General features: G+C 38.6%; 1 protein-coding gene across 1 annotated transcript; it reads right to left on the bottom strand.

Moving 5' to 3' along the window:
- Positions 1-847: 847 nt before the first annotated feature.
- On the bottom strand, positions 848-2686 carry LOC138900779 (glucan endo-1,3-beta-glucosidase, acidic-like). The gene is made up of 2 exons (XM_070188340.1): positions 2603-2686; positions 848-1945 (listed from the first exon to the last, which is right to left on the bottom strand). Exons 1-2 carry the CDS (start codon positions 2664-2666, stop codon positions 987-989), a joined length of 1023 nt encoding a protein of 340 aa, XP_070044441.1. The 5' UTR covers positions 2667-2686; the 3' UTR covers positions 848-986.
- Positions 2687-26539: the final 23853 nt, after the last annotated feature.

The following is a 26539-nucleotide window of genomic DNA, read 5'->3' as shown; positions in this document are numbered from 1 at the left end:
TGATAGTCTAAGGGGATTTTAGGATATTAACTCTTTTAAAAATTATAGATGTTATAACTTAAGTAAATTCAAACTTGAAAGATTTAAAATTTTGATAATCAATCATTTACTCACTTTCTATTAGTGTTTCACTCATTCTCGATTCTCATCCATTGCTTCTTTGACTCAAGTCTAACTATAGTAAAACTTAGTGTAATCATGACTTTATAAATATAGTTTGGTAAAAACTTTATTATATATCTGTTGGTGCACTTTGACTTTGAAAACTCATTTTGGAAGGGGCTTAATCATCATTAGTAGATGATACAAACTTAAAATCTATACTAAAAACAAATAGAAAGAAAGAATTAATAGAAATAGCCGCTAAGCCCAATTGCTTAAATTAAAAATACCTGATAGATATATAATATACTTATTGTTCATGTATAATATATGTATAACCATGTATAATCAGTATATAATCTTTGTATACGACTAAAAAAAAGTTAATATTGAATCTGACCGGCTATTTATGTAAAGCTCCCGAATTGAAACAAGGAAATCTAATTGGATCGTTTCATAAATAACTAGTCGTTAGTCACGTGCCGTTATACGTGTATCACTTGTTAATAGTTACATATTTTATATATCTAAGTCATGAAAAGCAAAAATAAAAAATCAAGTTTTAAGTTTCTTCGTTAAGATTCAATTATTTATTTCCCCTTTTCTCTCTTAGTTTCCACCAATAATCTTTGAAACTTCAATATGATTCAGGATAACGACGTGTTTGAAATTTATAGAATAAGTATATAAACATTAATATATAAATAAAAAATAAGCAATTAAACAAGTAATTTGACAGCATAAATAAATTTATAAAGGTGGTATGCATATAGATATGAGAATTATGAACTACATATTTCCGGGGCTAACTTCCTTTATATATTCTTTTTATTGAGACAATAGTTTTCACCTAAAATCATTGAAGAATTACAAATTTTGTAAAATCAACTACTCTCCTGGAAGTTAAGATTATACTTGGGAGTTTTATCAGGATGGAAAACTCCAAAATGCTTCTCAGTCTCGGCCCCGATCTTAATATTTTCATCAAATATAGCAAACAAATAAGTTTCTATAGCAGTTCCAGGCTTGTGTGGAGTTCCTGCACCTGACTTCACATGACTAATCAAATTACTGTAATAAGTTCCAGCATTATCTATACTTGCTCCATCTCCACCATCAGATGGCCATCCACTTTCCGAAATAACAATTGGCAAGTTTTCTCCGCCAGCTTTCTCAACTGCATAATAAGTTGCATCCAACATAGCGTCGAAAAGATTATGATAGCCCGATGGATCGGGATTCTGTTGTGTAAATAGTGCATAAGGGAGTGGCACATGAGCAGGGTCGCCAAGATAACCAAAATACGGATAAATATTTGCTAGGACAGGCAAGTTATTCTGTTTCAGGAACCCGATAAGTGGGTTAATGAAACTGCTTATATCGTCGCTAAATACTGACTGAGAAGGTGGATATGTGTTCCTCAAAATCCCTGTCTCTATAGCCGTTGAGACCTTAACCTGAAGTTGAAATTTCGTTATCGCCTGTTGCACGTTTTGCAATGCGGGGATAAGAAAGGGAGCAAATTTAGATGTTGCAACATTAGCAGGGGATACTTCATTTCCAACATTTATATATTTGAACTTAACATCTGGTGAATAAGCCACAATATTTGCATTAACCCAATTTGTAGCTGCATTTGGATCTGTTAAAGCTTGAAGATTATCATTAGGAATATCAAGAATTATTTCAATGTTACTTCCCTTAAGAGCAGTGAGTGTTTCAGCAATTGGATCGTAAACTCTCATATTTGTTATGCCATTAGCTTTATAAAGATTTACAACATCTTGTGCTGATGGTAAGTTGTTACCATTTCTTCCATAACATACTCCAATAGGTTGTGCCTCTGCATCATAAAATAAAAAAAAGATAGTGTAAATAAAGGAATTTATTGTCGAATCAGCGACGGAGCCAAAAATTGTAATAAGGGGATTCAAAAAATTCAAACTTGCGACCTAAAGCAATTTTCTAAACTACTTATGTCACTACAATAAAAACTTTTTCTATGTCAAGGAGAGATTCAAAAGTTTATATGTATATGAAAATTATTATTCTCGCATTATTTACACAGTACTCCAACGAAAGGGATTCAATTGAACCCCTTCATTAATCGTGCCTCCGCCATTACATAAGTACTCAAGTTGACACCCTTTGAAACTAAAGCACCTATTCTGTATAAGATTTTACGTTATCGATATAGTTTAATCAATTATAATAGTTTGTTGACTATTTTTTCAAGCGACCAACCAATATTAATAAAAGAGGGTTACCTATAATTACATTTTAAGTAATCGAGTTATATAAATATTTATATATCAATAGTACATAGAACATAAACTCGTCTGTATAAATTATGTAACAGAAAAAGCGATTTGGTAAATTTCTTAATCATGCATAAAGCATATGGGATACCCAAAAGAAATTAATCCTTTGAAGGTATACAAAAAATAATAACAATAAAATGTTTAAAGTAAACCAAGATAATGAGATGATGAGAAAATACCTATTATTTGAAGGTATGTCATTACCATACCAACAAATACAAACATCAACAAGTTAGCCATCATGAAAAAGCAATAAGAAACAAATGAAATGTATGATGTAGGAAAAAGACCAAATGATGGCTTCTTATATAGGGAAAAAAATGACTAGAGTGTAATATTAAAATTAGTTACTGCAATTTGGTCAACGTTAGGTATTTGTAAAGTCATTTAATACATAAACATATAAGCGTATGTATAGTATTAGAAATTATTTGATGGTCTAATTGAAAATTTTAGTTTAGATTTGCTACTCTATAATTTGTGAGTAGTCCCTCACAATTTTGGAATATGATTAGAGCATGACATAGTTTTTAATATATCATCATAATATCTGTTTTTTTCCCCTCACTGCATTGTGTTAGATGTCTAACGATAGATAATTTTTTTTTTTTGTCAAATTTAATCGAATTTTGAGCTTGTGGTTTAAATGCTATATCAATTTTAAAATAGTGATACATATCCACGAGAAGTAGCACAAAAAGGGCAAAAACAAAAATCATTGACTGCATGCATTTGACTGCCTAAAAGTTATTCACACAATCAAATTAATTAACTATATATGGAGGTGTTCATGTAAACCGTAAAACCAAACCAAATTAAAAACTGAAGTACACCGACCAAAAACAAAAAAACGATATTTTTTTGTTTGATTTGGTTTAAAACTGATAAAATTTAGTTTGATTTTAATTTTAAGCAAAAAATAATTGAAAAAATCAAACCAAATCGATTATATAAATACCTATTTAAAACTTATAATTACGCACATATATGTACGTTTTTACATATTTTTCTTAAATTGTTGATTATGTTTTATTTTCTTTGTGGAAGTGGCTTTTCTAACTGATTAAGCCTTGTTACTGTCTGATAGTTTTATTCAATTAAATTTTTTAAACTGTGTTTTGCAACATTTTCCTTTGAACACAGTTATTATTCCCAGTGGCGGATCCAGGATTTGAAGGTCGTGAGTGCTCACTCTAACATAAAGTTGCTGTTAATCGCATAGTAGAAGTATATAATTATATAAACACGACAGAAAAAAATTAATGAAAAGATTACGATTAATATTATCATTATCAAAAAAGACTTCTACACACAAGTCATAATGAACTACTAACAATATTATCATTATTAACAAAATTCTAGCCAAAAGGTATAACTGTGCTCGGCGATTATTCACATATTGAAAACGATAAATAATAACATCATTGCTTATAGTTACGAAAGCTTTTCGCTTTACTGTTTTTTACTTTTAAAATACCCAATTTTTTTTCTTTGAGCCACAAATTATTATGAGACAAAACATATTAAGAGAGGCACATTTTTTTCTTTTCAATTTCTCTAGCTTTAATCAAATCTTAGTTCTTACTTTTTCCCTTTTATGTGTCACAACGAGAAGAAAATGTATATAAAAAAAAAGAACAAAAAGGAAATGTCAGCAATGGAAAGAATAAGGTTAGATTTGGAATTAGGGAAAGAAGGGCAATGCATTGCGGGAAAGTAGCGGAATTCGGCGTGGCTGATAAAATATTTACTATCATAAAAAGCAGCTAAATTTTCCTAAGAAAAACTGCTTAGCGTAAGAATCGAACCTAGCCACCTCAAAAAACAACAAGCCTTAACTTCCGCCGTTGATCCAAAGCACCCAAGTATACTTTTGTTACTGGGTGTTGCCTATTACAATTTAGATATAGTTTTACTATTTTCTATTATAACTACCCCGAGCTCACATTGGGGTTAATGGGTGCTTGAGCACCACAAATTGATACCTAGATCCGCCCTGATTATTCCCTCACTAAGACTTATTTTTGAGTAGATGTTCTTCTGCAAAATATATTAAGACTTGTGAGTTAACTATATATCTAATTAATATAATTTTTTCTCAATATAGGTCTAATGTCTGATGTTGGCCTTTTCACTAGCCATATGATCAATTAGTCTATTTCGAGAATTTCCTACAATTTTTCCGATGTCAAGTAAGGGACTTGATGTCAAGACTCTGAGACTTGAGAATTTTCAAAAAAGAAAAACAATAAAAACCGGGGGAAACTGTAAAATCGACAAAAATGGAACCGATGTAGTTTCTGTTATATTTGATGTGATTTGGTTCAAATATTTTAAAACATATCTTAATTGATTTGGTTTCTTTTTAGGTAAAACCCGATCCAAATCGAATGATGAATACGCCTAAGGCCCTAACTATTGGTAAATATTTACACTCAGGGTGTGTTTGGTATAACAGAAAATATTTTCCGTGAAAAATATTTTTCAAGAAAATATTTTTTTGGAAAACAAGTAGTAATCTTATTCATTTCCCGGTGTTTGGTACGCTTAAACTTCCAAACACATAAACCTCCGAACTCATAACTTTGGAACTTGTAAAATTTCGAACATGTAAACCGAAAGATGAAAAAACTAAAATTGAAAATATATAAAAAAAATATTTTTTTCGGGGGTGGGGATGCAGAAAAACGAAAAAACAGAAATTTAAAATTAAAAAACAAAAAGTAAAAAACAAAAAACAAATTGTGAGGTGGTGGGGCAGTCGAGGGGGGGGTTGGCGGGGTGGGGGTGGATGGTGCAGAAAAAGAAAAAACAGAAATTTGAAATTATAAAAAAAAAAGTAAATTTTTTTATTTATTTTGCGGGGGGTTAGTAGGGTGGTTGGTGACCAAAAAAAAAATTAAAATTTGAAAAAACAAAAGCCTTTTCTGAGAGAGGGGTGGGTGGATAGGCATGAGATGGGGTTAGGTGGGTGGGTCTGGGGGTGTGAGGTGGATTGATGAGGGTGGGGAATAGGGTGGGGAAGATTGAGAAAGAGTTTTGGAAAATGTTTTTCCTTCTCTTGATAAGGAAAATATTTTCCTCCAATTGAAGGAAAATGAATTCATAAGAAAAATATTTTCCAAAATATTTAAACCAACCAAATATGAAAAAATTGAAAAACATTTTCTGTTTTCCTTCGTACCAAACACACCCTCAAAATGAATTATTTTTGAAGAAGAGAGGGGTAGTCTGTTTGAGTCAATTAAATTACCAACTGTGAAAAGTTTTTACACCACTATTGGCTAACAATATTTTTTTTAATAAAGTAAATGTTATGATTCAAGTAAATTCAAACTTGAAAGATCTAAAATTATACTACTGACAGTATGAGTTTCAATTTGAAACAGATGAAGCAAGTTTTAAAATTTGGAGAGGTATTTCTACTATTGAAAAAAATATTAATGAAGCAGGTTTAGTAGCATTCAATGATATATATATATATATATATATATATATATATATATATATATATATATATATATATATATATATCCCACCTTAGTCGTTGTGATGACACTTAGTCTCTAAGACTAAGTAAGCCGATTATAATTATAATTCAAGCCAATTTTGTTTTTTTAATTCAATACAGGTGTCAAAACCAATAGCGAAAATATTCACAAATGACCTCCCAAGACTAGTAACACTGAGTCACGAACTCTAAGTGAATACATGAAATGATCTCAATGATCGAATACTCAATACTATTTGATTAATAATTAACAGTACCATACAATGGAAAGACTCAAAGGGACTGCGACGACCAAGCAGCTCTACCTTGAATCCTTACGATCACACTCTAACTTTATTCGAGTCCGATATCTCCAATACCCGGCTCTACACAAAAATGTGAAGAAGTATAGTATGAGTACACCACAGTCAGTACCCAGTAAGTATCAAGACTAACCTCAGTGGAGTAGTGACGAGGTACAGTCAAGACCCGAAATTCCCACCTTCGGACCGTGATGGCTCATAATATTTCACTTGCTAGGCAAGCCAACGTTAGAACAATATTAATTATTTTTAAATTAATTTTTAAATTTATTAATAACAAAGAACAAATGCGGAGTAGTAAAATCTGAAATGTAGTGAATAATCGTTAAAAACAAAGGTGTCTAAATACCATCCCAGAATTGGTGTCATAAGTGCACGAGTTTCTAGAATAAATACAAATAAATGTCTGAATAAAATAAAGTTGTCTGTAAAACATACAGCTAAAATAAAATAGACGGGAACTTCAGAACTGCGGACGCCGTGCAGTTATGCCTCAAGTCTCCTCTGGTAGCTGAAATCCGAGTAAGTCTATGGTACGCCGCTGGGACCAACTCCGAAATCTGCACAAGAAGTGCAGAGTGTAGTATCAGTACAACCGACCTCATGTACTGGTAAGTGCTGAGCCTAATCTCGACGAAGTAGTGACGAGGCTAAGGCGAGTCACTTACACTAACTTGTACGCAATATTAGTAACAACAACAAATAATAGAAATAAATCAGGTAACTCATTTATAATAATTGAAGCCAACTCAGCAGTCATAACCAATTATCATTTCCATCAATTTTCGTTGCAGCGTGCAACCCGCTCTCACAATATATTCACATTCAATTCTGTTGCAGCTTGCAACCCGCTCTCACAATATATTCATTTTCAATCCTCTCATATAATTATTTTTAATCAATATATATATTTACTTTTAAATAAGTCTATTGCGGCGTGCAATCCGATCCCCCAAATATTAATTTTTAATAAGTCTATTGCGGCGTGCAACCCGATCCTCCAATATGGACTTTTTAATAAGTCTGTTGTGGCGTGCAACCTGATCCCCCAATATATTCATTTCAATCAATTCTATTACGTATATGGACTTCTTAATAAGTCTGTTACGGCGTGCAACCCGATCCTCTAATATATTCATTTCAATTAATTCTATTACGTATATGGACTTTTTAATAAGTCTGTTGCGGCGTGCAACCGGATCCCCCAATATATTCATTTACCAATTCTTATAAAAGAAATTGCCCCAATAAATAGAATAATTAATATAAAATTTTAAGTCAACAAGCATAGAATAATTATGCTTTAATTATGAAATAAACAATGACAAATAGCAAATTATTATAGAAATCGGGGAGAAAATAGACAGTTCAATATTTAATATGTTAAATATCAAATAACAATTAAAACACATAATTCAAATAGCATGTAACAATTAATGCAGGAATTCAAGAATTAATATTTGACAAAGAATAGGAGAGAAACAATTATTATAATAATTAATTTATGATCTAAAATAATTTATGATTTTTCAAATAAGCAGGCAAACAATTAATTTCACGACGTATAGACACTCGTCACCTCGCCTATACGTTGTTCACATGCATTTCACATAACAAATAATTTAAGGGTTCTATTCCCTCAAGTCAAGGTTAACCATGACACTTACCTTGCTTTGCAAATTCCAATCAATTACTCAACCACAACCTTTCCTTTGAAATTCGTCTCCAAAAGCTTCAAATCTATTCATAAACAATTCAATATACTCAATACGAATAATAGGAATTAATTCCATGTGAATTTACTAATTTTCGGATAAAAATCTCAAATTCATTAAAATATTCGAAAGTGGGACCCACGTCTCAAATCCCGGAAAAACTCGCAAAATCCGAACACCCGTTCTGCTACGAGTTCAACCATACAAAAATTATCCGATTCCGATATCAAATGGATCTTCAAATCTAAATTTTTCGTTTTTGGAAGATTTTAGAAAAATCTGATTTTTCTTTCATAAATTCACGGATTTATGATATAAACGAGTATGGAATCATGAAATATAATCAATATAGGATAAGGAACACTTATCCCAATGTTTTCCGTGAAAATCGCCCAAAAATTCACCTTAACCGAGCTCAAAACGACCAAAATATGAAAATAATATCGGACTCTTCAATATATACACTGCCCAGGCATTTTCGCACATGCGGTACCTGGACTCGCACATGCGAGCTCGCATCTGCGAAATGGGGCTGCCAGGCTAGGCTTTGCACGTGCGGAGGAAAAATGCGCACCTGCGCTGACCTCCGCTTCTGTGATTACTGTGTCCGCTTCTGCGGACGCGCGGGTGCGTGCAAGTTTCCGCACCTACGGAATTTTGCCCAGCCGCGGATACATCTGCAATGGAAGGCTAGCTTCTGCGAGCTCGCACCTGCGGTCAAAAATCCGCAGGTGCGATTACAACAGAAGGCAAAATTTCAGATTTTACTTAAGTCCAATTCTTGTTCCGATTTCGATTCGAGTCACACTCGGGGTACTTAGGACCCCGTCCGAATATACCTACGAGTCCCGTAACATAGTACGGACTTACTCGGGGTCAAAAATCACGTCAGACAATGCTGAAATTATAATTCACACTCCGATTCGAACTTTGAGTTTTAAACTTTTTCATTTGCAAATCTCGTGCCAAAACATATTAAATGAATCCGGAATGACTTCAAATTTGGCACACAAGTCCTAAATGACATAACGGAGTTATTCAAATTTTCATAATCGGATTTCGGTTCCGATATCAAAAAGTCAACCCCATGGTCAAACTTGGAAGTCTTTAGCCTTTAAATTGCTAGTTCCGTTAAATGGTCATAACTTGAGCTAGGGACCTCCAAATTAAATTCCGGGCATACGCCCAAGTTTCAAATCACGGTATGGAGCTACCGGAACTATCAAAAAACCAATTCGGGTCCGTTTGCTTAAAATGTTGACCAAAGTCAACTTAGTTGAGTTTTAAAGCTTTATTTCATATTTTAATCTATTTTTCACATGAAAACTTTTCGAAAAATTTTATGGACTGCGCACTCAAGTCGAGGAATGATAAATGGTGCTTTTCGAGGTCTTAGAATACAAAATTACTTATTAAATTTAAAGATGACATTTTGGGTCATCACATTTTTCACCTCTAAAACAAACGTTCGTCCTCGAACGGAGTTAGAAAAAGTACCTGAGCTGGAGAAAAGATGTGGATATTTACTTCGCATGTCCGACTCGGACTCCCAGGTAGATGCCTCTACCGGCTGACCTCTCCATTGCACCCGAACTGAAGGATAACTCTTAGACCTTAACTGTCGGACCTACCGGGCTAGAATAGCCACCGGCTCCTCCTCGTAAGTCAAATCTTTGTCCAATTGGACTGAGCTGAAATCTAACATATGGGACGGATCACCATGATATTTCCGGGGCATAGACGCATGGAACACCGGATGAACCACTGATAAAGTAGGTGGTACTGCAAGCCTGTAGGCTACTTCACCCACCCTTTCAAGAATTTCAAAGGGTCCGATATACCTAGGGCTCAACTTGCCCTTCTTTCCGAACCTCATTACACCTTTCATAGGTGAAACCCGGAGCAATATTCTTTCTCCAACCATGAATGCAATATCATGAACTTTATGGTCGGCATAACTCTTTTTCCTAGACTGAGCTGTGCGAAGTCGATCCTGAATAATCTTGACCTTATCCAAGGCATCATGTACCAAATCGGTACCCAACAACCAAGCCTCTCCTGGTTCAAACCAACCAACTGGCAATCGACATCGCCTTCCGTATAATGCCTCATATGGAGCCATCTGAATGCTTGACTTGTAGCTATTATTATAAGCAAACTCCGCAAGTGGCAAGAAATGATCCCAAGAACCTCCGAAGTCTATAACACAAGCGCGGAGCATATCTTTCAATATTTGAATAGTGCGTTCTGACTGTCCGTCTGTCTGTGGATGAAATGTTGTACTCAACTCCACCCGCATGCCTAACTCATTCTGTACAGCCCTCCAGAAATGTGAGGTAAACTACGTACCTTGATCTGAAATAATAGACACGGGCACAACGTGAATGCGGACAATCTCACGAATGTAAATTTTAGCTAACCTCTCTAAAGGATAGGTAACTGCCACTGGAATAAAATGTGCTGACTTGGTCAATCTGTCTACAATGACCCAAACTGCGTCAAATTTTCTCTGAGTCCATGGGAGCCCAACAACAAAATCCATAGTGATACGCTCCCACTTCCACTCAGGAATTTCTAACTTCTGAAGCAAACCACCAGGTCTCTGATGCTCGTACTTAACTTCTTGACAATTTAGACACCGAGCTACATATGCAACTATATCCTTTTTAATTCTCCTCTACCAATAATGATGCCGCAAATCTTGATACATTTTGGCGGTACCTGGATGAATAGAATACCTGGAACGGTGTGCTTCTTCAAGAATTAATTCACGAAGCCCATCTACATTAGGAACACAAATACGACCCTGCATTCGCAGAACCCCATCTTCCCCCACAGCAACCTGTTTGGCATAACCGTGCCGCACCGTGTCCTTAAGGACAAGTAAGTGAGGATCATCATACTGCCTCTCTCTGATGCGCTCATATAAAGAAGACCGAGCGACTGTGCAAGCTAGAACCCGACTGGGTTCTGAAACATCTAACCTCACGAACTGATTAGCCAAAGTCTGAACATCTGTAGCTAATGGCCTCTCACCAACCAGAATATACGCAAGACTGCCCATACTCACAGCCTTTCTACTCAAAGCATCGGCTACCACATTGGCCTTTTCGGGGTGATACAAAATGATGATATCATAGTCTTTCAACAACTCCAACCATCTTCTCTGCCTCAAATTATGATCCTTTTGTTTGAACAGATACTGAAGGCTACGATGATTAGTAAATACCTCATACGAGACACCGCAGAGGTAATGCCTCCAAATCTTCAGCGCATGAACAATGGCTGCCAATTCTAAGTCATGAACATGATAATTCTTCTCGTGAACTTTCAACTGCCGTGACGAATATGCAATTACCTTGCCATCTTGCATTAATACTGCACCAAGCCCAATGTGAGATGCGTCACAATATATGATCCTGAACATGTGGGTAATACCAACACTGGCGCCGTAGTCAAAGTAGTCTTGAGCTTCTAGAAGTTCAACTCACACTCGTCTGAAAACCCTTCCAGGAACCGACGATAATAACTTGCTAAACCAAGGAAAATCCGAATCTCTGAAACTAAAGTAGGTCTAGGCCAATTCTGAACAGCCTCAATCTTCTTAGGATCCACATTTATGCCTTCTACCGATACAACATGCCCTAAAAAAGCAACTGAGTCTAACCAAAACTCACATTTTGAAAACTTGGCATATAACTGATTATTCTTCAAGGTGTGAAGCACACTTCGAAGATGTTGCTCATGTTCCTCTCGACTGCTGGAGTAAATCAAGATATCATCAATGAATACAACCATAAAAGAATCCAAATAAGGCTTGAACACCCGATTCATCAAATCCGTAAATGATGCTGGGGCATTTGTTAACCCAAATGACATCACTAGGAACTCGTAATGCCCATACCGAGTTCGAAAAGCTGTTTTAGGGACATCAGATGCCCTAATCTTCAACTGATGGTAGCCAGACTTTAAATCGATCTTCGAAAATACCTTGGCACCCTGAAGCTGATCAAATAATTCATCAATTCTTGGCTGCGGATATTTGTTTTTGATAGTGGCCTTGTTCAACTACCGATAGTCTATACACATCCGCATAGAGCCATCTTTCTTCTTTACAAATAATACTGGTGCACCCCAGGGCGAGACACTAGGTCTAATAAATCCATGATCAAGCAAGTCTTGTAACTGCTCTTTCAATTCTTTCAACTCTAGCAGGGCCATACGGTATGGTAGAATAGAAATGGGCTGAGTGACCGGAGCCAAATCAATACAGAAGTCGATATCTCTGCTGGGTGGCATCCCCGGCAAATCTGCAGGAAATACTTCTGGAAATTCACGAAAAACTGGTACTGAGTCCATAGAAGGGACATCTGCAATGGGATCGCGAATATAAGCCAAATAGGCTAGACACCCTTTCTCTACCATACGTCGAGCTTTCATATAAGAAATAACCCTGCTGGCAGAATGACCAGGAGTTCCTTTACACTCTAACCAAGGTAACCCGGCATAGCTAGGGTCACTGTCTTGGCATGACAATCCAATATAGCATGATAAGGGAACAGGTAATCCATACCCAAGATGACATCAAAATCTACCATATCAAGAAGTAGAAGATCTACACTAGTCTCAAGATTACCAATAGTAACCACACACGAACGATAGACATGATTTACTATAACAGAGTCTCCCACCGGTGTAGATACACACACAGAAGCACTCAGAGAATCACAAGGCACAACCAAATATGAAGCAAAATAGGAGGACACATAGGAATAAGTAGATCCTAGATGAAATAGAGCTGAAGAATCTCTATGGCAAACTGGAATAATACCTGTGATCACAGCATCAGATGACTCGGCCTCAGGCCTAGCTGGAAAAGCATAAAATCGGGGTTGGGCCCCACCTCTAATGGCCTGACCTCCACCTCTAATGGCCTGACCTCCCCATCTAGCTGCCTGACCCCTACCTCTAGCTGGCTGAGCAGGCGGTGAAGCAACTGGTGCCGGTATGATGGCACGAGAATCTTGTCGGGATCTGTTACTCACTAATCTAGGGAAATACCTCCTGATGTGATCCAAATCTATAAAACGGGACTCATATTGAGTAACAGTCACACTGCCCTGCTGTAGACGCTCAAATTGCTTGCGGAACTGGAACCTCCTCCTGAAGGTCCACCCGAAGTTCTACAACAGGTGCAACTGCTCGAGCTCCGGATTGAGCTCTACCTCGGCCTCTGCTTTGACCTCTAGCACGACCTCGACCTCGACCTCTACCCTTGGCCATAGTTTCCACCAGGGTTTCTGGTCCTTGTCCATCTGAGAGGTATTATGTGTTCTCAACATCTGCGAGAGAATAAGAGTAGAATGGTTCAATCATCGATGATAAAATAAAATCGCACGACAGAATAAGAAAGAAGTAATATTGTTCCTAAACTTCATAGCCTCTAAGAGATAAATACAAACGTCTTTGTACCGATCCTTCAGACTCTACTAAGTTTGCTCGTGACTCGTGAGACATATGTAACCTAGTGCTCTGATACCAACTGTCACAACTCGAAATTCCCACCTTCGAACCGTGATGGACCTAACATTTCACTTTCTAGGCAAGCCAACGTTAGAATAATATTATCCATTTTTAAAATAATTTTTAAATTTATTAATAACAAAGAACAAATGCGGAAGTAAAGTCTGAAATATAGTGAATAATCCTTAAAAATAACGGTATCTAAATACCATCCCAGAATTGGTATCACAAGTACACGAGCTTCTAGAATAAATACAAATAAAGGTCTGAATAAAATAAAGCTGTCTGTAAACAAACACACAACTAAAGTAAAATAGACGGGGACGTCAGAACTGCAGACGCCGTGCAGTTATACCTCAAGTCTCCTCTGGTAGCTGAAATCCGAGCAAGTCTATGGTACGCCGCTGGGACCAACTCCAAAATCTGCACAAGAAGTGCAGAGTGTAGTATCAGTACAACCGACCCCATGTACTGGTAAGTGCTGAGCCTAACCTTGACGAAGTAGTTACGAGGCTAAGGCGGGTCACTTACATTAACCTGTACGCAATATTAGTAACAATAACAAATAATAAAAATAAATCAGGTAACTCATTTATAATAATTGAAGCTAACTTAGCAGTCATAACCAATTATCATTTCCATCAATTTTCGTTGCAGCGTGCAACCCGCTCTCACAATATATTCATTTTCAATCCTCTCATATAATTATTTTTAATCAAGTACATATATTGACTTTTAAATAAGTCTATTGCGGCGTGCAATCCGATCCCCCAAATATTGACTTTTAATAAGTCTGTTGCGGCATGCAACCCGATCCTCCAATATGAACTTTTTAATAAGTCTGTTGCGGCGTGCAACCCGATCCCCTAATATATTCATTTCAATCAATTCTATTACGTATATGGACTTTTTAATAAGTCTATTGCGGTGTGCAACCCGATCCCCAAATATATTCATTTCAATCAATTCTATTATGTATATGGACTTTTTAATAAGTCTATCGCGGCGTGCAACTCGATCCCCCAATATATTCTTTTACCAATTCTTATAAAAGAAATTGCCCCAATAAATGCAACAATTAATATAAAATTTTAATACAACAAGCATAGAATAATTATGATTTAATTATGAAACAAACAATGACAAATAGCAAATTATTATGGAAATCAGGGAGAAAATAGGCAGTTTAATATTTAATATGCTAAATGTCAAATAGCAATTAAAACACATAATTCAAATAGCATGTAACAATTAATGCAGAAATTCAAAAATTAATATTTGACAAAGAATAGGAGAGAAACAATTATTATAATAACTAATTTATGATTTAAAATAATTTATGATTTTTCAAGTAAGCAGGCAAATAATTAATTTCACGATGTATAGACACTCGTCACCTCGCCTATACGTCGTTCACATGCATTTCACATAACAAATAATTTAAGGGTTCTATTCCCTCAAGTCAAGGTTAATCACGACACTTACCTTGCTTTGCAAATTTCAATCAATTACTCAACCACAACTTTTCCTTTTAAATTCGTCTCCCAAAGCTTCAAATCTATTCATAAACAATTCAATATACTCAATACGAATCATAGGAATTAATTCCATATGAATTTACTAATTTCCGGATAAAAATCTCAAATTCATTAAAATATTCAAAAGTGGGACCCACGTCTCAAATCCCGGAAAAACTCTCAAAATCCGAATACCCATTCCACTACGAGTTCAACCATACAAAAATTATCCAATTTCGATATCAAATGGACCTTCAAATCTACATTTTTCGTTTTTGGAAGATTTTAGAAAAGTCTGATTTTTCTTCCATAAATTCACGGATTCATGATATAAACGAGTATGGAATCATGAAATATAATCAATATAGGATCAAGAATACTTACTCCAATGTTTCCCGTGAAAATCGCCCAAAAATCCGCCTTAACCGAGCTCGAAACGACCAAAATGTGAAAATAATATCGGACTCTTCGATATATACACTGCCCAGGCATTTCCGCACCTGCAGTGCCTGGACTCGCACATGCGAAAAAAAATCTCACATCTGCGAAATGGGGTTGCCAAGCGAGGCCTCGCACGTGCGGAGGAAAAATGCGCACCTGCGCTGACCTTCGATTCTGCGATTACTGTGTCCGCTTCTGCGGACGCGCGGGCGCGTGTAGGTTTCTGCACCTGCGGACTTTTTTCCAGCCACGCCAGGGTGCATCTGCGATGGAAGGCTCGCTTCTGGGAGCTCGCACCTGCGGTCAAAAATCCGCAGGTGCGATTACAATAGAAGGCAAATTTTCAGATTTTGCTTAAGTCCAATTCTTGTTCCGATTTCGATTCGAGTCACACTCGGGGTACTTGGGACCCCGTTCAAATATACCAACGAGTCTCGTAAGATAATACGGACTTACTCGGGGTCAAAAATCACATCAGACAACGCTGAAATTACAATTCACACCCCGATTCGAACTTTGAGTTTTAAACTTTTCCATTTGCAAATCTCGTGCCAAAACATATTAAATGAATCCGGAATGACTTCAAATTTGGCAAACAAGTCTTAAATTACATAACGAGTCTATTCAAATTTCCATAATCGGATTCCGGTTCAGATATCAAAAAGTCAACCTCGTGGTCAAACTTGGAAGTCTTTAGCTTTTAAATTGCTAGTTCCGTTAAATGGTTATAACTTGATCTAGGGACATCCAAATTAAATTCCGGGCATACGCCCAAGTCCCAAATCACGATACAGAGCTACCGGAACTGTCAAAACACCGATTTGGGTCCGTTTGCTAAAAATGTTGACCAAAGTCAATTTAGTTGAGTTTTAAAGCTTTATTTTATATTTTAATCCATTTTTCACATGAAAACTTTCCGAAAAATTTTATGGACTACGCACACAAGTCGAGAAATGATAAATGGTGCTTTGCGAGGTCTTAGAATACAGAATTACTTATTAAATTTAAAGATGACATTTTAAATCATCACATATATGCTTTTCAATTAATAATCTTCAACATATAATACTTTCCAATAAATCTCTTTCAAATATAATTCTTTCAAATAAATATCTTTCAAATAAATCTCTTTCAAATATAATTCTTTTAAATAAATCTCTTTCAAATAAATATCATCATGTGACACCTCATTTAAACTTTCTGGTGTGAGCTATATATTCAATATATCACATCAAATGGCACGGCAATACCTTCGTGCACTTGTCTCATTCTCACCCAATGTATATATGTAGATCAAATCAATTGGCACGGCAACACCCTTCGTGCATTTATCTCTTTCTCACCGTGCATACATATAGCAATATCAACTAGGTAGGAGAAAAATCAATAACAATAAAAAAATAAAGTGGGAGGCACACAGTAAGCAACAACGACTACAAGTCACATAGAAAACCTAGGTCTACAATAACATCTCAAGATAAAGGCCTGAATAAATACACAACGAAAAGATATCACAATATAATGTATGTCTCTTATCCACGCCTTCACGGAAACACCCTTCGTGCCATGAACATATAATAATATAAAAATAATGGCACGGCATCACCCTTCGTGCTTTTACTCTCATCCTCACCCGATAATATAAATGAAATGGCACGGCATCACCCTTCGTGCTTTTACACTCTCAATGGCGCGACATCACCCTTCGTTCTTTACACTCTCAATGGCACGGCATCACCCTTCATGCTTTACACTCTCCCTCACATGATAATATAAATCAAATGGCACGGAATCACCCTTCGTGCTTTACACTCTCCCTCACATGACAATATAAATCAAATGGCACGGCATCACCCTTCGTGCTTTACACTCTCCCTCACATTATAATATAAATCAAATGGCACGGCATTACCTTTCGTGCTTTACACTCTCCCTCACATGACAATATAAATCAAATGGCATGGCATCATCCTCCGTGCTTTACACTTTTCCTTACCAAGCACATGTATATCATTAACAAGCAAGGTAGGAAGTATAAATAATATCAAGGAGAATGTTTAAGCGACAACACAATACAACAATTTATATCACAATTTGCCCAATGACCACAACCAATTTCAAAGATATAGCAAAATCAATAAATTTCTCAACAAATAGCCCAAGGATCCACACAACGTATATAAAACCTCAAAACAACAATAGAGATGGAAAGATAACTCAACATAGGATAACGCCTTCTTTAATCCAAAATTGTGATAAATATATTAACGCCTCTTTTTAAGCTTATTTAATAATTATTTGTAGATAAGAATTCCATAATGAATTTAATTCCAAGAATATTATCAAATCAACCACACACGGAATTCACATAAAAATGCAAGTGACAATAACACCAAATTATCATATAAAATACAAATTTGACAAACAAAGAATGGGGCATGACAATTCAAGGATTTACTGAGTTCCAACAATTTTTCCAATTTAATACATAAGGGCGTCTACAAATTTCAACCAATAATAATTGCACATATAAATCATGTACGTACTCGTCACCTCGCGTACACAGCTTTCACATTACACAAATGGCACATACAACTCAATGCTTAAGGGGTAATTCCCCCACTCAAGGTTAGGCAAGATACTTACCTCGACGAAACTAAACCGATACTTTAAATGATCTTCGCGAGTGAAACCACCTCCGGACGGCTCAAATCTGAAATTCGCCCCTTCATAATACTACGATGGTCCACCACACTAAACAAATTTCAGTCTACAACAATGCAACATAATTGCGCCAATATTAGCAAGATTTCTATATGTTAAGTCATTTATACATTTTATCAAACATCTAATGTGCATATTTTTCTACAACCTCCTTCAATGGAATTTCTTCACCTAAAAATCACCTTCCACACAAATGATTGATCTCACAATCATCTCTAGGTCATCCACAATTTTCCTTAGCACATGCATGCCCAACAATTCACTCCCAACCCACAAATCTTATCAATTAATTCATTTTGCAATCTCTGCAATACCATCACACCTAGGTTGGGAACTTATTACTTCCAATCACCATCCCATAAGTCCTAACACATATTTCGTACATAAATAATCACCATGAATTAGTTAGAGGTAGTAGTCATACCTATTGTAGACCAAATCTTGAAAGACAACTTTTGGGGTATTTTTGAGATTTTGAAGAAATCCTATGGAATCCAATCAAAATCTTGTTGTAACTAGTGATTAAGAAGTGAAACCATCATAAAAACACACTTAAAAACTCACCTTAGGTGTGTATTGGAAGCCTTGGCCGGATAGGTGATGGAGAGAAAGCCCTAGTATTGAAGAAATGACTTAGCCCCTCTCTCTACCCGTCCTTGAGGTTATTTAATGGACTCCTACATGCGTGGTCGTGCATCTGGGCAAGTGTCCGCGCATCCGGCCGCGCACCTAAGGCAGAAAGTCTCAAATATGTGCGGTCGCGCATTTGGGCGCACATATGATACAGGTCCAGTAAAATGGCCATAGCTTTCTGTATCCTTATGCAAATGACAAACATTTTGATGCGTTGGAACTTACACTCAAAGAGTTTTGATTTGATAGGTTATACAACATATAATTCATCATATCTTGAGAGTTATTCTCGTTTGAAGTTAGATCTTGTGTGAACTCACTTGAAACTTTATCCCATCATATAATTTTCTACTTGACTTAGACTTAGGGCTCTTCTTAGAACATAAACCATTATTAATATACCTAATACATATATTATCATGATCAACTGATATCATTCAAATTATCAATCTTGTTCATACCCGAATTGATATAATTAGCACCCGTCAATCTTCTTAATGGTCTTAAAACACTTAGAATTTTTATGGGGTGTTACAATATATATATATATATATATATATATATATATATATATATATATATATATACACACACATATTTGGGATGGAGCTCCCTGGGCATAGAGTTGCCCTGTTGTAGTGACCCGGCCGGTCATTTTGAGAGTAATAGCTCTGATCCCCTATTTACTGTTTCTCCCATATCTATTTCTGCTATTGTGACTTTTTGGGAGGTTTCGTTTTAGTTTTTGGAGTATTTTGGGACACTTAGTCCCTCAATGGAGGTTTAAGCCTTAGGATTTGGACCGTAGTCGGAACTGTATGAAGACAACTCCGGAATGGAATTTCGTCTGTTTCATTAGCTCCGTTAGGTGATTTTGGACTTAGGGTCATGTCCGGATTGTGTTTTAGAGGTCCGTAGCTTATTTAGGCTTGAAATGGCAAAAGTTAAATTTTTGGAGATTTTGACCGGTTAGTGGAATTTTTGATATCGGGGTCGGAATCCAATTTCGGACATTGGAGTAGGTCCGTAATGTTGAATATGACTTTTGTGCAAAATTTAAGGTCAATCGGACGTGATTTGATAGGTTTCAACATCGGTTGTAGAAGTTTAAAGTTTCAAGTTCATTAAGTTTGAATTAGAGAGTGATTCGTATTTTTAGCGTTGTTTGATGTGATTTGAGGGCTTGACTAAGTTTGTATGGTATTTTAGGACTTTTTGGTATGTTTGGTTGAGGTCCCGGGGGCCTCGGGTGTATTTCGGATTTAATTTGGACTTAGGCTAGTTGCTGAAGATTTTCTGGTTTCTGGTGTTTTCGCACCTGCGGAGGGGAGATTGCAGGTGCGGGATGACATGTGCAAAGGACGAGCCGCATATAGTGCCAAGAAGGAGCTGGGCAGGGGCCGCAGGTGCGAAGATTTTCCCGCACCTGCGAGAGTTGCAGATGCAGGCAACTGGGCGCAGGTGCGAGGGGAAGCCGCAGGTGCGATGCATTTCCGCACCTCCGATAGTCGTAGATGCGGTCGCATAGCCGCAGGAGTGGAGCCTGGGATTCTAAGTGGAATCCACACCTGCGATGGTATTTCCATAGGTGCGGCATCACAGATGCGACAGAGAGTCCGCAAGTGCGAGACTTCTGGACAGAACGCTTAAATGCAAAGGTTCGCGAGTTTTGCTCATTTTCAACATAATGAGCTCGGGTTTGGCGATTTCTTGAGAGAATTTTTGAGGGGTTTCTTGAGGTAAGTCCCTTGTGCTTATGTTTGATCAATAATCTTGCTTCCCTATTTATTTTCCCACCTAGTTAGTGTGTATTTAAGGTGGAATTTGGGAGTTGGAGGCTCGGGATTTGAAGAGTTTGATTTGGGGTTTTGAGTAGTCATTTGAGGTCGGATTTTGATAAATTATGTATGGTTGGACTCGTGAGTGAATGGGCTTTCGGATTTTGTGATTTTTGCCCGATTCCGAGACGTGGCCCCGGGTCTACTTTTTAGGGCGAATTTCAGAATTTTTATTAAAGTATTGATTTCATTAATTTGATGAGCCTATTATACTTGTATTTATGATATGTAATTGTTTTTGGCTAGATTTGTGCCATTCGGAGTCAGATATTCATGGAAAAGGCATTGTTACCGATTGATTGAGCTTGGTTCGAGGTAAGTGGTTTGCCTAACCTTGTGTGGGGGAAATCCCCTAAGGATTTGTATTATTTTTGTTATATGAGCGCCATGTACGTGAGGTGACGAGTACGTACACGGGCTAATTGTGTAAAAACCCAATTTTTTCTACTAAGTAATAACCTGAATTCTTTGTTATTTGAGTTTCATTAGCATGTATAGTAACCTGCTAGATTAGAATATCATGCCTGCTTGCCCTAACTGTTTACTTGAACTACATGCAGCATGTTTTGTGAATTTACTTGTCTTTTCTTAATTGGTACTTAGGTTGAACTATAGAATTTCGTGCCGTAACTATTGAATTTTATTGTTTAGCTGCATATTTACTTTGGGACTATGGAACGATATTCTGGGAGATCCCCCTGTACTGCATATTTACTTTGGGACTACGAAACGGTATTCCGTGAGATCCCCCTGCACATTTACGTTTGGGACTACGAGACGGTATCTCGGGAGATCCCCTGCTGCTGTTTCAGTGTACTGAGCTGTTGACTTGCTATGATTTCATTCTTTGTTAAATTTCAGTACTTATTTTACTACAATATTTCATTTTGTCTTAGTTTACTTTATATATACCAGTAGGGCCCTGACCTGATCTCGTCACTACTCGACCGAGATTAGGTTTAGCACTTACTGGGTACTGTTGTGGTGTACTCATGCTACTCTTCTGCACATATTTTGTGTGCAGATCCAGGTACTTCTTATCAGCCCCGCTACTAGCTGAGAGTGCTTGTTGCTGTACGGAGACTTCAAGGTATATCTGTCGCGTCCGCAGACCTCGGAGTCCCCCTCTATTCCCTCCTATGTCATTTACCTTCCTTACTTCTATTATTAGACTTTGCTGTATAGAGATATTGGTTTCCTTCTATAGCTTGTGACTTATGATGTTCCGGGTTTTGGGATTTTTGTGTATTTTTGAATAGTATGTTATTGCACATGCCAGGAGGCATGGTATCCAGTTATGTTGTTACTGCTACAGTTAGTTGTTAAATTTATGTTTTCATTTCATTATTCCGCAAAATGTTAGGCTTACCTAGTCATAGAGACTAGGTATCGTCACGACGTCATACGGAGGGGAAATTTGGGTCGTGACAAGTTGGTATCAGAGCTCTAGGTTCATAGGTGTTGTGAGTCACAAGCAAGTTTAGTAGAGTTTCGTGGATCGGTACAGAGACCTCTGTATTAATCTTCGGGAGGCTATTGAACTGTTAGGAAAAATTGCACTTCTTTGATTCCTTGTATTGCGAAATTGTTGACTTCGAAATTCTAAACTTCTGTATTCTATTCTCTCACAGATGGTGATGACACATACAGGCATATCTGATGACCAGACACCCGCGCCCCCTACTAGACCCGCGAGAGACCGGGTCCGGGGCTGGGGTAGAGGCCGATGACGTCCACGTGGTACCGCCAGAGCACCCGCACGAGCTGCTACAGAGGAGCCCCTAGTAGCTCCAACTGGAGGGCAGACACCTGAGGCACATGTTTCTGCGCCAGCCCTCTAGGAGACTCTAGCCTAGTTTCTGAGCATGTTCAACACCTTAGCTCAGGCAGGATTGATCCCAGTTGCTCCTGCCACATCTCAGGCCAGGGGAGGAGCACAGACTCCCATCGCCGGTACTCCAGAGTAGCGAGTTCAAGTCGACCAGGTCCCAGAGATTGTACCAATGCAGCCGGTAGCTCCAGCTCAGCTCGAGGTTAGGACAGCATCTTTTGAGGTGGAGAAGCTCAGACTTGAGAGGTACAAGAAATACCACCCACCTACCTTCAGCGGATTGGCTACAGATGATGCTCAGGGTTTTATGGAGGAGTGTCATCGTATTCTCCGTACTATGGGTGTAGCAGAGACGAGCATGGTTTCTTTTACTAGAGTATGTCCCTCAGAACCTCGGGGTCTCATGACGTGTGGAGTTTGAGTAGCTACGCCAGGGTGCTATGACTGTGTTAGAGTATGCAACCCGTTTAAGTGATTTGGCCCGACATGCACCGGTCTTGGTTTCCACAGTTCGAGAGAGGGTTCGATGGTTTATTGAGGGAGTCCACCCCAGCATCCGGATTAGTATGGCCAGGGATTTGGAGATGGATATTTCTTATCAGCAGGTTGTGAGTATTGCTAGGAGATTGGAGGGCATGCTTGCCTAGGATAGAGAGGAGAGAGAGATCAAGAGGTCTTGAGAGACTGGTTATTATTCTGGAGCTTGTGCCCCAGCAACTCGCCATGGTAGGGGTCATGTGAGCCACCCCGTTCATTCAGCTCTTCCAGTCGCCATCAGTGTTCCAGCTCCTTCTAGACCCCAGAAGCCTTATTATGCACCGCCAATATCTAGTGTGCCTCACGCACGTGGTGTTCCTAGTGCCCAGTCCAGCAGACCTGGCCCAAGCTAGTCACAACTGCCACGCTCTCCCAGAGCTTGTTTTGAGTGTGGAGACACTCGCCATATGGTGAGGGATTGCCCCAGGATTAGGAGGGGTGCAGCTCCACAGACTTCTCAGCCACAACGTGCTCCACCGGGTCCTCAGGCTATGATTACAGCACCAGCTGCCACCCCACTTGCTCAGCCAGCTCGAGGTGGAGGTCGGGGAGGTAGAGGTTGCCCTAGAGGGGGAGGCCAAGCCAGATATTATGCCCTTCCTGTTCGTACAAAGGCAATTGCTTCTAATTCTGTCATTACAAGTATTGTTTCGGTCTGGCATAGAGATGCGTCGGTATTATTTGACCCAGGATCTACATATTCTTATGCGTCGATATTATCGGTCGTGTTTGATTGCTCTTAGTGGTTTTGAGACCAGAGCCGATTTATTATTGCTCAGCATGGTGGACTTTGATATTATTTTGGGCATGGACTAGTTGTCGCCCCATTATGCTATTCTTGATTGTCACGCCAAAACTATGACTCTGGCTATGCTAGGATTATCGCGATTAGAGTGGAGAGGTACCTTAGAGTATACTCCCAGCAGGGTTGTTTCATTTCTTAAATTTCAACAAATGGTTGAGAAGGGGTGTGAAGCATATCTAGATTATGTGAGAGATGTGAGTATTGATACCCCTACAGTTGAGTCAGTCCCAGTAGTGAGGGATTTTCCAGATGTATTTCCAGCTGATCTTCCGAGTATGCCGCCCGACAGAGATATTGATTTTGGCATTGATTTGTTTCCGGGCACTTAGCCCATCTCTATTCCTCCATATTGTATGGCTCCTCCTGAGTTGAAATAGTTGAAGGAGCAGTTACAAGAGTTGCTTGATAAGGGCTTCATTCGGCCTAGTGTGTCACCTTGGGGTGCTCCTGTCTTATTTGTGAAAAAGAAGGATAGTTCTATGCGGATGTGTATTGATTACCTCTAGTTGAACAAAGTCACAGTGAAGAACAAGTATCCATTGCCTCGTATTGATGACTTATTTGATCAGTTACAGGGTGCCAAAGTGTTTTCCAAGATTGAGTTACGTTCAGGATATCATCAGTTGAAGATTCGGGAGCCAGATATCCCAAAGACTGCTTTCAGGACCAGATATGGTCACTATGAGTTTCTTGTTATGTCTTTTAGGATGACCAATTCCCCAGCAACTTTTATGCACTTGATGCACAGTGTGTTCCGGCTTTATCTTGACTCATTCATCATTGTGTTTATTAACAACATTCTGGTGTACTTCCGGACTCGGGAAGATCATGAGCAGCACTTGAGGACTGCGCTTCAGACCTTGAGAGAAAAGAAGTTATATGCAAAATTTTCAAAGTGTGAGTTTTGGCTAGACTCAGTGGCATTCTTGGGTCATATAGTATCGAGTGATGGGATCCATGTGGATCCGAAGAAGATTGAAGCAGTGCAGAGTTGGCCCAGACCATCCTCAGCTACGGAGATTCAGAGTTTTCTTGGTTTGGCGGGGTATTACCGTCGGTTCGTTGAGGGATTTTTATCTATTGCAGAACTTATAACCAGGCTGACCTAGAAGGGTGCTCCGTTCAGGTGGACAGAGGAATGTGAGGAGAGCTTTCAAAAGCTTAAGACAGCTTTGACTACAACCCCAGTATTTGTATTGCCTATAGGTTCGGGGTCTTATACTGTATATTGTGATGCATCGTGGATTGGTCTCAGCGCGATGTTGATGCAGGACCGTAGGGTGATTGCCTACGTGTCCAAACAACTGAAGGTGCATGAAAAGAACTATCCTATCCATGACCTTGAGCTAGTAGCCATTGTTCATGCCTTGAAGATTTGTACGGTGTCCCTTGTGAGATCTATACCGATCACTATTTGTACGGTGTACCTTGTGAGATCTATACCTATCACCAGAGTTTGCAGCATTTGTTCAAGTAGAAGGATCTTAATTTGCGTCAGAGGAGGTGGTTAGAGCTGCTTAAGGATTATGACATCACCATTTTGTACCATCCTGGGAAGGTCAATGTGGTGGCCGATGCTTTGAGTCATCGGGCAGAGAGTTTGGGGAGTTTAGCATATCTACTAGCAGCAGAGAGGCCATTGGCGTTGGATGTTTAGGCCTTAGCCAGCCAGTTTGTGAGATTGGATATTTTTGAGCCGAGTCGAGTATTGGCTTGTGTTGTCTCTCGATCTTCTCTTTATGATGGTATCAAGGAATGTCAGTATGATGACCCCCATCTACTTGTCCTTAAGGACGCGGTCCAACACGGTGATGCTAAGGAGGTCACTCTTGGGGATGATGGTGCACTGAGGATGCAAGGCAGGCTATGTGTGCCTAATGTGGACGGTTTGTATGAGTTGATTTTCCAGGAGGCTCACAGCTCGCGGTACTCCATTCATCCAGGTGCCACGAAGATGTATCAGGACCTGAGGTAGCATTATTGGTGGAGGAGGATGAAGTAGGACATAGTAGAGTATGCGGCTAGATGTCTAAATTGCCAGTAGGTGAAGTATGAGCATCAGCGATCGGGTAAGTTGCTTCAGAAGATAGAGATTCCGGAGTGGAAATGGGAGCAGATCACTATGGACTTCGTTGTTGGACTCCCACGGACTCAGCGAAAGTTTGATGCAGTTTGGGTGATTGTAGATAGGCTGACCAAGTCAGCTCATTTTATTCCAGTGATGACTACCTATTCTTTCGAGCAGCTAGCTAGAATTTACATCCACGAGATCGTCAGGCTTCATGGCGTATCAGTATCTATCATCTCTGACCGGGGTACGCAGTTTACATCACGGTTCTGTAGAGCTGTACAACACGAGTTGGGTACTTGGGTTGAGTTGAGCATAACATTTCACCCTCAGATGGATGGACAGTCCGAGCGCACTATTCAGATAGTGGAGGATATGCTCCGTACGTGTGTGATAGATTTTAGGGGTGCTTGGGATCAGTTCTTACCACTTGCGGAGTTTGCTTACACCAACTGTTATCAGTCCAACATTCAGATAGCACCGTATGAAGCTCTGTATGGTAGGCAGTGTTGGTCCCCGGTGGGTTGGTTCGAGCCGGGCGAGGCCAGATTATTGGGTACGGACTTGGTTCAGGATGCCTTGGAAAAGATTAAGGTGATTCAGGATAGACTTCGCACAGCCCAGTCAAGACAGAAGAGTTACGTGGACCGAAAGGTTCACGATGTTGCATT

This window comes from Nicotiana tomentosiformis, chromosome 11 (assembly GCF_000390325.3).
Source record: "Nicotiana tomentosiformis chromosome 11, ASM39032v3, whole genome shotgun sequence".
Classification (NCBI taxonomy): domain Eukaryota; kingdom Viridiplantae; phylum Streptophyta; class Magnoliopsida; order Solanales; family Solanaceae; genus Nicotiana; species Nicotiana tomentosiformis.
The sequence above is the reverse complement of the archived record's forward strand: the minus strand, read 5'-3'. Positions and strand labels throughout refer to the sequence as shown.

Bases quoted from the DNA above. Each gene is read 5' to 3' on its own strand.
- LOC138900779 (XM_070188340.1), bottom strand. From the start codon at position 2,666: ATGATGGCTAACTTGTTGATGTTTGTATTTGTTGGTATGGTAATGACA. The intron at 1,946-2,602 runs GTATTTTCTCAT...TTTATGATGCAG, and splicing joins GACATACCTTCAAATAATAG to AGGCACAACCTATTGGAGTA.